This window comes from Salvelinus fontinalis, chromosome 5 (genome assembly GCF_029448725.1).
Source record: "Salvelinus fontinalis isolate EN_2023a chromosome 5, ASM2944872v1, whole genome shotgun sequence".
NCBI lineage: Eukaryota > Metazoa > Chordata > Actinopteri > Salmoniformes > Salmonidae > Salvelinus > Salvelinus fontinalis.
Genome location: NC_074669.1, coordinates 11,120,235 through 11,129,837, shown reverse-complemented (window position 1 = coordinate 11,129,837; position 9,603 = coordinate 11,120,235). Strand labels below are relative to the sequence as shown.

The window sequence follows — 9,603 nt, the reverse complement described above, 5'->3', positions numbered from 1 at the left end:
CTGGCTCTACTGATCTCAAGAAATGAGGGAGAATGGTAGTCACCTACTCAGGGTGACACTGCACTTTTTATACCCACATGGTGCCTCCTAATGCCACAGAAATAAACACTAGCATCAGCTCTGGCTGTATTCCTATTCATGAAATCTAACCAAGGATATAAATCCAGATTAGGAACAGAGTGCTGGAGAGAACACAGAATTATCATGAGTCACTGGAAATATCAAATCAAATGTTACTTGTCACATACGCCGAATAAAACAGGTGTAGACTTTACCGTGAAATGCTTACCTACAAGCACTTTCCGAACAACGGAGAGTTAAAAAGTATGAATAAAAAATGTGCTAATAAACAGAGTAGCAGCAGTGTGTGTGTGTTGGAGAGTCAGTGTAGTATGTGTGGGTAAAGTCAAAGAGCCCGTGCAAGAATGTCAGTGGGAAAAAAAGGGGGGGGTCAATGCAAATAGTCTGGGAAGCCATTTGATTAACTGTTCAGCAGTCTTATGGCTTCGGGGAAGAAGCTGGTCAGGAGCCTTTTGTCCCAGATTTGGCACTCCGGTACCACCTGCTGTGCGGTAGCAGAGAGCACAGTCTATGACCTGGGTGGCTGGAGTCTTTGACATTTTTTAGGGCCTTCCTCTGACACCGCCTGGTATAGAGGTCCTGGATGGCAGGGAACTCAGCCCCAGTGATGTACTGGACCGTGCGCACCATCCTCTGTAGTGCCTTGCAGTCGGATGCCAAGTAGTTGCCATACCAAGCGCTGATGCAGCCAGTCAGCATGCTCTCGATGGTGCAGCTGTATAACTTCTTGAGGATCTGAGTGCCCATGACAAATATTTTCAGCCTTCTGAGGTGGAAGAGGTGTTGTTGTGCCCTCTTCACGACTGTGTTGGTATGTTTGGACCATGATAGGTCCTTCGTGATGTGGACACCAAAGAACTTGAAGCTTTCGACCCACTCCACTACAGCCCCGGTCGATGTGAATGAGGGTGTGCATTCACATCAGCTCATTTGTCTTGCTGACGATGAGGGATAGGTTGTTGTCCTGGCACCACACTGCTAGGTCTCTGACCTCATCCCTGTAGGCCCTCTCATCAAAGTCGGTAATCAGGCCTACCACCACTGTGTCGTTGGCAAACTTAATGATGGTGTTGGAGACGTAAACGGACACGCAGTTGTGGGTGAACAGGGAGTACAGGTGGGGGACTAAGCACACACCCCTCCGGGGCCCCTGTGTTGAGGGTCAGTGTGGCGTATGTGTTGTTACCTACCCATACCACCTGGGGAGCGGTCCGTCAGGAAGTCCAGGATCCAGTTGCAGAGGGAGGTCTTTAATCCCAGGTTCCATAACTTAGTGATGAGCTTTGGAGGTCACTATGATGTTTAACACTGAGCTGTAGTCAATGAACAGCATTGTCCTGGTGGGTAAGGGCAGTTTGGAGTGCAAATTGGAGTGGGATCAGGATGTCTGGGATGATGGTGTTGATGTGAGCCATGACCAGCTTTTCAAAGCATTGCATGGCTACAGATGTGAGTGCAACAGTGCGATAGTTATTTAGACAGGTTACCTTGGCGTTCTTGGGCACTGGGACTATGGTGGTCTACTTGAAACATGTAGGTATTACAGACTGGGTCAGGGAGAGATTGAAAATATCAGTGGACATTAGATAGTCAATTGAATGATTTGAGGTCATTGGAATATGTTATGATAACGGTGCTGCATGCCAACACAAGTTATGGTGAAGGATCCTTTTTTTTCTCAAGACATTTACATATTGTGACATGACTAAATTACTGGACAGTGTTTGTTCTGCCTGGTTTGAAGGGTGATATTTGGGACATTGAGATGGGGACATTGTGTTTATGTGTCAGTGTGCTGTGTTGTGAACTGGCTGACAGTTCCCGATAGCCATGCAAAAACATCTCCGCAATAACAGGAAGCAAGGAGACAGCTTTGGAAAAGACAACCCATTTGTGTTGAATTAAAGGCAATTACATAGTGCTGATTGATCTGTTGCTCAAGGTATATGCCTTGATGTAATTTATTTAGTCATCAATATGCTTCTGAAGGGTTCTGTTCTCTTTCAATTCTTGCCGGCCTTGAGTCAGTTTGCACCCACTCACAACACCCTCGTAGCATTCTTGTGGAACGCGCTGTCCATCATCAACAGGCTCTCTATATGGCAGGACCAGCTTTCCCCCACTTCCTCAGAGGTCTGGGTCTTGTGGCGTCATGTGACATCAGACTCTTGCCCTTCTAAACATGACATAGATTGCTTGGTTCTTTGAAAAAAAAAAAAATCATAGAATGTGTAATGTATGTCAATAATACGACAGTATACTTCATTCCCTGTATATTATTATATCAAATTGTGTGTATTAATGTATTATTAAGTAATTCCCTTATAGATACTCTGGAATAATGGTAATATTTTATGTTGGTGTTTTGAGCTGCAGGAATGCCCATGCAAGTTGAGGCAGACACTACCCTCATGATGACATGATGGTTGCTTAGCTATGATCAGCTGTCTTAGTCCTTAGAAAGGAATTGTGCCCTGAGGAGGTCCTGATTGATCATATGGAGAGGGAATGATGGAATGTTTCTCCTTCACTGATTCGCAAATGCCTCCCCTTATTGAATGCATCACTAGACATGGTTATGACTGATTTTGACAACTGTCATTTCATGCTTCTGATGGTGTGACTGTGGCTATTATTACACATGGTTAAACTTGTTAACTACATCTGAGGATCAAAAATCCGTAAAACTCTATAATCACCTAGTTTATTTTAGTGTTGATTGGTCATTGAATAGGCCTTAGAGACATTCTTTGCTAAAGAAAAAACGTGCTGAAAAAAGACAAGCAAGGCACTGTTTGCTAACTTAAGCTTTACAAGGGCTTGATTTTCTGGGTGTGTTAATGTTTGCCTATAGCATATAGACGGAAGGCCTCTTGATGAAGCTGTGGGACATTTACATGTCAGGGCAGAGAGACAATGCCCTATTACCCAAGGCACTCAGCAGACTTGCCTAATTAAATAAAGGTTAAATAAAATAAATATAGACACAGTTGTCAACCCACATATGGGGGGAATGCTACATTGGGCTGCTTATATACATTGTGTTTAACGTTAGAAACTTTTTCCCCCAGAGAGAAAACCATTCCTGGTTTAGCATCCAACTAAGCAATAATAATAAATAATATATGCCCTTTAGCAGACGCTTTTATCCAAAGTGATTTCCAGTCAACTGCTCATACATTTTACGTATAGGTGGTCCCAGGAATCAAAACCCACTACCCTGGCATTACAAGCATCATGCTCTACCAACTGAGCTACAGAAGATGTATCAGCAAGGTGATTCACCTAAACTCAGGTTACCCAGTTGACATGTTGATTGACAAATGCTTCTTGTTCGGAGCTCACGCCCAAGAATAAAACAAGGCATCTATTCTCTGCTGGAGCTGAAACCTGAGCATTGGTTACTTTTAATTTGTAACCTTTATTTAACTAGGAGAGTCAGTAAAGAACAAACTCTGATGGCACAATGATGGCCTACACCGCACTAGCGGGGGGGGGGGGGGGGTTGGGGGGGTGCAGTGCCCCTCTGACAACAATTTTGGACCCCCTTGTGGCCCCCCTAAATGTGGAGTATGAAATAATTTTACAGGACAAATTTTTGCTATCGTTCTTGTTTTACACTCATTAGTAATGTAACTGGTCCCTCTAACAGTACAACTGGCCCCAGCAATTGAAATGGTCCAGAACCGCCACTGCTACACCAGCCAAACTCAGACAACGCTGGGCCAATTGTGTGACGCCCTATAGGGCTCCCAATCACGGCCGGTTGTGAAACAGTCTGGATTTGAACCAGGTTGTCTGTAGTGATGCCTCTAGCACTGAGCTGCAGTGTCTTAGACCACTGCACCATCTGGGAGTCCATAACAGGCAGCATCACTGAACCACTTCTGCCATAGGGGGCAGCATCAGATCACTGGGACATTTGGTGTCAATGCTATTCCTGGGATCTTGAGATCCTTCTATAGAGTAGAATGGACTGGTGGCAGTGACTTCAGATGTTAGTCATTCTTGTAGTCAGTGCTTCATCATATGAAAATGACTCATAGATCGCAATACTCAAGAGTATGATTGCTGTGCATGTGGTAGCAGGAAAATGGCTATGACCAGCTAACATTATTCCAAAACATGAGTATGGGCTCATGTTATTGTGATGAGCATTGTTTGGAGAGTAGTTTATGTATGACTAGTCAAACTTCACAACACAGACCTCATACAAAGTCATTAATATACAAAAGGTTTATTTGAAATTTTGGTATGAAAAATAATCTCCCACCATTACTTCACCCATTTAAACTCACATTTCAGTCTCATTGAAGGGATTAATGAGATTTAAAATTGAATCAACCACAAGTTCATTTGTTTTCATATTTTTAAATAGATAACCAATACAGAACAATTGTGATATTTTCTAAATGAGAAATTACCGGAATGCAAAAAAGGCCATGTAGAATTTTATTTCTGGGATTTCCATGAATTTATAAAATAAATAAATAGCCACAGTGTGGAATGTCTAGTACAAATAAATAATTTTACATGGGAGAATGTACATAAATATACATACTAATAGTAAGAAGAAAAGAAAGTCGATGAATATTGCATTGATTGTGCATTTCACACACAGGTCCCAGCCAAGCCCGGTGCTGTGTAGTGTCAGCAGAGATGGGGTACAGAAACGCAAGTGTATGAAACCCTACGAAGCCATTGAGAGAGGTTTTGATGCTTTCAGTACACATTCAGAGAAACAGATAATAAACCCCATTTCAAACACAGCTGTGCAGGCATTTACAGTGACAGAGCAGCAGAAAGTTTGTGTTGTGGATGAGTGTGCGTTTCAAGTATTCCACCATGTCGGTGGGCGGGATCCTGCGTCACATGCTCCTGTCATGGGATTGGCTCTTAGCGAGACGGGGTTACTCTGGTTAGGTATTTCTCAAGCAACAGACAACCCAACAAGGTTCATATGACTACAGCCACACAAAAGCAGCAAAAAAATAAAGGCACTCCAAATCAATGAAAATACAAAAACAGAGTTCATACTCTATAAGAGCAGCCAGGAGATCTGATATAAGGGGGTTACAGAACATGAACCAGCTAAAATTAAATCTTGAAATAAAAGAATGCTGGTCAAACCACCCAAGTGACAAGTTCCCAGGTGAGGAAACATTTCCTCAAAACAACAATGACAGAGTTAGAGGGAAAACCTTAAATTATAGTTGCCAACGAAAAGTCCTGTTAACTCGCTCTATTTGAGACTGAGGACCCACAAGTCCACAGGTCTGCAAAAATGTCCCCTTCACACAACAAGGTTGCCCAATCAGAGGCTCTCTTTGCTTGAGTTTGTGCTTGATGAGGAGTCAGGGATAATTGTATGCAGGGTGATGTCACAACCCTCTGTTTTTGAGTCGTCGATTGGGACACGCATCCACTGGTGGTCAAAGATCTGCTCCAGTGTGGGTCTGTCAGAGGGCCTGAGGCAGAGGCACAACTTGATCAGTTGCTGACACTCTGGAGAGAGAGAAGGAGAGGTTTAACACCTGAAACCCACTGGAGAGGACCAACACAGGCAGGCAGGTTGACAGACATAAGCTGTAAATGAAAGGATAGACAGCAGCAGGACATAGTGAGACACGTACCAGTAGATACTTTCTTCCTGAAGAACAGGCATCCCCCGAGGATCTCCTCGTCTTGTTCAAAGGGTATGTCGCCACACACCATGTCATACAGCAGCACGCCAAGTGACCAAACCGTTGCAGACCGCCCGTGATACCTATGGAATCGGATCCACTCTGGCGGACTGTATACCCTCGTGCCTGAAATGGGGGGAAAATACAAATACAATTTAACATTTCAGAAAGTGGTACTAATACTTGAACCTAAAAGTGAAAGACATAGGCCGACATTGCACTTGTGTGTCCTAAACTCACCCTTGGATGTGAACCAGACTGCAACACCATTAAGGAGCTCTGTCAGCTGACAGCCCTTGGGAAGATCTCAATTGCATATGCCTCATCTCCTTCTCAAAACCCATTGGATGAGAAAGCCAGAGGTCCCGCCCCTCTGACCTTCTCCTCCAATGGGGTTGAGAAGGAGAGAGGATGGGAGTGGAGAGAGGACTCGGAGTATGCAATTGAGATCTTCCCATAGAAAAACCACCAGCAAGCCCCCCCCCCCCCCCCCCTACACTGTTTGCAAATACAGACCAGAAAATACTAGGGGGAAGAATAAATACTGCACTATAGCATCCTACACTTCCACCCCATAACAAATAACCCCTTTCCTCCTTAGTGTGACCCCGCAAGGTCTCTAGTAACTTGGACACCAAACAAAAACTGGAATGCGTGATGTGGGCCTTCAGGTGCATCCAAGACTCAGGTTTCACAACAAACAGATGTTACATGGCAGCTGGCCATTTTTAAAACATTCAATCATTAAAAAAGTGCAACAACGTTTATATTCCCATTCTATGAATCTACAGGCAATGTTACACATTGTTATTAACATTTAGTTTAACAAAGTATGAAATTCACTTGAACTAGGATTTACAATAGATATGTCCATAGCCTTACAAAAAAAGATACGGGACTATTAACGTTAAAATGTACCCTCAATAGACGGATAGGCTCTAAGCAAGGTGTGAGAAAAAGCTGCATCACTATACAGGTTGCTGTGGATGTGAATTAAGGTAATTCCAATGGCCTATATTCGTCAAATGACTACATGATCCGCCAGCGGGGGAAACAAAGTAGCCTGTATGTGTTAAAACTGCAGCAAGTCGAACACACGTCATGGACCTACCGTCAAAGTCTGTATAAACGGTGTCCTTGAGAATCGCCCCCGAACCAAAGTCAATGAGCTTGAGTTCTCCGCTACGTAGATCCACGAGCAGGTTCTCATCTTTGATGTCCCTATGGACCACTCCACAATTGTAGCAATGTCGTACCGCTTCCAACACCTGACGGAAAAATCCACGCGCTGTGTCTTCCTCCAAAGCCCCTTTCTCGGTTATATAGTCAAACAAATCCTTGACAGTCTCCGGTCGTTCCATGATTATTAACCAGCCATCGGGTCGCTCGTACCAATCAATCAGCTTTATAACGCCTCGGAAAGTGGTTCCCACCTTTTTCAAGAGCAGAATCTCCAGAGGCACCAATGAACCATTCTTTAAAATGAAACAATAGTATATGGTTACAATGTAAACCCAAACAATTTGCAGGAATAACCTAAAATAAATAGCACATACTACAAAAACGTGTAGGCTATAATACTTACAAGGGTACCCCATTCCGTAACTCTCTCTTTAGCTACATGTTTTACAGCAACCTGAAATAGAAAAGGAATAGTGATCATGAGAACCGCATCAGTGTGGTCGCAGCGAACATTGCTGCCATGTGGTGCGATCAAAACAAAGCAGTTTAAAAATGTTCCAATTACCGGCAAACAGTCTGAAATCCTACTACCGGCGTAGACCGTACCGAATCCCCCGCTTCCTAGTACAGATCCCACTTGGTATATTTTATCGAATGGCTCCTTCTCCACCTTCACTGTTAATTAAATTAAAAGAGAAAAAAAATGTAGTTGCAATCTCAAACAACCTTCAGGCACAAAATGCGCTCCAGCACGAGGGTTTCAAAATGGCTCCAGATTTAAGGTCAGACTTGCCGGCAAATCCTCCAATGCCCGACATATCAAATATTCACAAAACTATATTGGAAAACATTCCATGTAATAGCCTACATTAATAGTTACCACTAATGCCCAATTATTGACGCAGTCGGTTCATATCACGTGGGTCCAACTGAGCTGTAACGTTATAGGAAATAACCTAATATCACATAATTACGTAGGGAAATCCCATACCTTGCTGAAGCTGTATTTTCACTGGCAAATCCATGTTGGACGTGCTGCAAATATGTGAAAATGAGCCAAATTTGGACAGTAACATTATTACTCGTCCCCAAAAATAAACTCCAAATTCAGGTTCTGAAAATGATGTCCAATTGAGCACGAGGACACCGAAATGCCAAAGATAAAACGCAGATCAGTCTTTAATTTCACAGCGAGAATAACGTTGAAAAGTAGTATTCCAACAAATAATATGTTGTTCTTCCCTTCAGATCAAAATCCAGAAAATGCTTCCTTCTGCGCACATGTGTTATTGTGAGCGTTAAAAAGTACCAGTCGGCCACTTCGAGATGTGCCTGATGATTCTCCCCGCGCACTCTGTAATCTCTGGCTGTAACGAGGTCGAAGCTACTCTTTAAAACCAATATTATTACACGTAAAGGGAGTAGCGTAGATCCCTCCGCCTCCTTGTTTTTTCTTCAAATTAGAGTATTAATTTATCCGACTTCAAAGACCTCACGATTGTTTCAACAAATCTAAACCTTGATGAGTTGACAAATATAGACTCAAACTCAATTCTAAAATGTATTTAAAAGACATGCACTATTTTCATGTAGTAAGCCCATGAGACGCCCAAGGATCTTGTGACTGAGTAGTGCATTGTTCCATGAGAAATGGTTCATTCTATCCGGGTTCCTTGGGACCTTCCTTGGGACGTTCCCTACCCTAAATCCTACCCTAAACATTAACCATAACCCCTTTACCTAACCTTAACCATTATCGTAACCATTTTACATTTCAACTTCATTGGGGTAAGGAAATAGAGGACTGATTTGTGTCCAGTCCAATTGAGCCAATCCTATTTCCGGCACAGAAACCATAATATGTTGGTGACCAAGAATAGAATAAACAGGAATATTAATTTAACTGCAGGCCTATGTGGTGGGAATGTATTTTCCCCACCTTCTCACTTGAACTTTGGAAATAGATCATAATAAAGCATATGTAAAGTTAAGTAGATGCATTTTCCATTTTCCATGGCTTTAATTCAATTGTCCATCAAAATGTCCTCTTTCCCTAAAATGTTGATACTGTAAGAAGAAAATCCCTAATAGGATTGTGTTGCTTCAGTCAGTCAGTGGTGCAAAGTACTTAAGTAAAAATACTGTAAAGTACTACTCAAGTAGTTTTATTGTGGTATCTGTACTTTACTATTTCTATTTTTGACAACTTTTACTTCACTACGTTCCTAAAGAAAATAATTTACTTTTTACTCCATACATTTTCCCTGACAACCAAAACTCGTTACATTTCCAATGCTTAGCAGTACATGTAAATGGTCCAATTCCCGCACTTATCAAGAAAACAATCCTGGTCATCCCTACTTCCTCTGATCTGGTGGACTCACTGAACACAAATGCTTGATTTGTAAATTATGTCTGAGTGTTGGAGAGTCCCCCTGGCTACTGATAAATAAAAATTGTGCCGTCTGGTTTGCTTCATATAGGTCATTTGAAATGATTTGTACTTGTACTTTTTATACTTAAGTATATTTGAGCAATTACATTTATTTTTGATACTTATGTATATTTAAAACCAAATATTCTTAGACTTTTCCTCAAGTAGTATTTTACTGGTTGACTTTTATTTGAGTAACTTTCTATTAAGGTATCTTTACTT

The 9,603-nt window shown here is 42.2% G+C and overlaps 1 protein-coding gene across 1 annotated transcript; it reads right to left on the bottom strand.

The window, feature by feature from the left end:
* Nucleotides 1-4,302: 4,302 nt before the first annotated feature.
* On the bottom strand, nt 4,303-8,332 carry pim3 (Pim-3 proto-oncogene, serine/threonine kinase). The gene is made up of 6 exons (XM_055922417.1): nt 7,939-8,332; nt 7,513-7,622; nt 7,351-7,401; nt 6,877-7,240; nt 5,715-5,891; nt 4,303-5,586 (listed from the first exon to the last, which is right to left on the bottom strand). Exons 1-6 carry the CDS (start codon nt 8,021-8,023, stop codon nt 5,396-5,398), a joined length of 978 nt encoding a protein of 325 aa, XP_055778392.1. The 5' UTR covers nt 8,024-8,332; the 3' UTR covers nt 4,303-5,395.
* Between the last annotated feature and the right edge of the window lie 1,271 nt (nt 8,333-9,603).

Bases quoted from the DNA above. Each gene is read 5' to 3' on its own strand.
- pim3 (XM_055922417.1), bottom strand. From the start codon at position 8,023: ATGTTACTGTCCAAATTTGGCTCATTTTCACATATTTGCAGCACGTCC. The intron at 5,892-6,876 runs GTAGGTCCATGA...CCCCCATTTCAG, and splicing joins CGTTTATACAGACTTTGACG to GCACGAGGGTATACAGTCCG. The intron at 5,587-5,714 runs GTACGTGTCTCA...CTCTCTCTCCAG, and splicing joins CAGGAAGAAAGTATCTACTG to AGTGTCAGCAACTGATCAAG.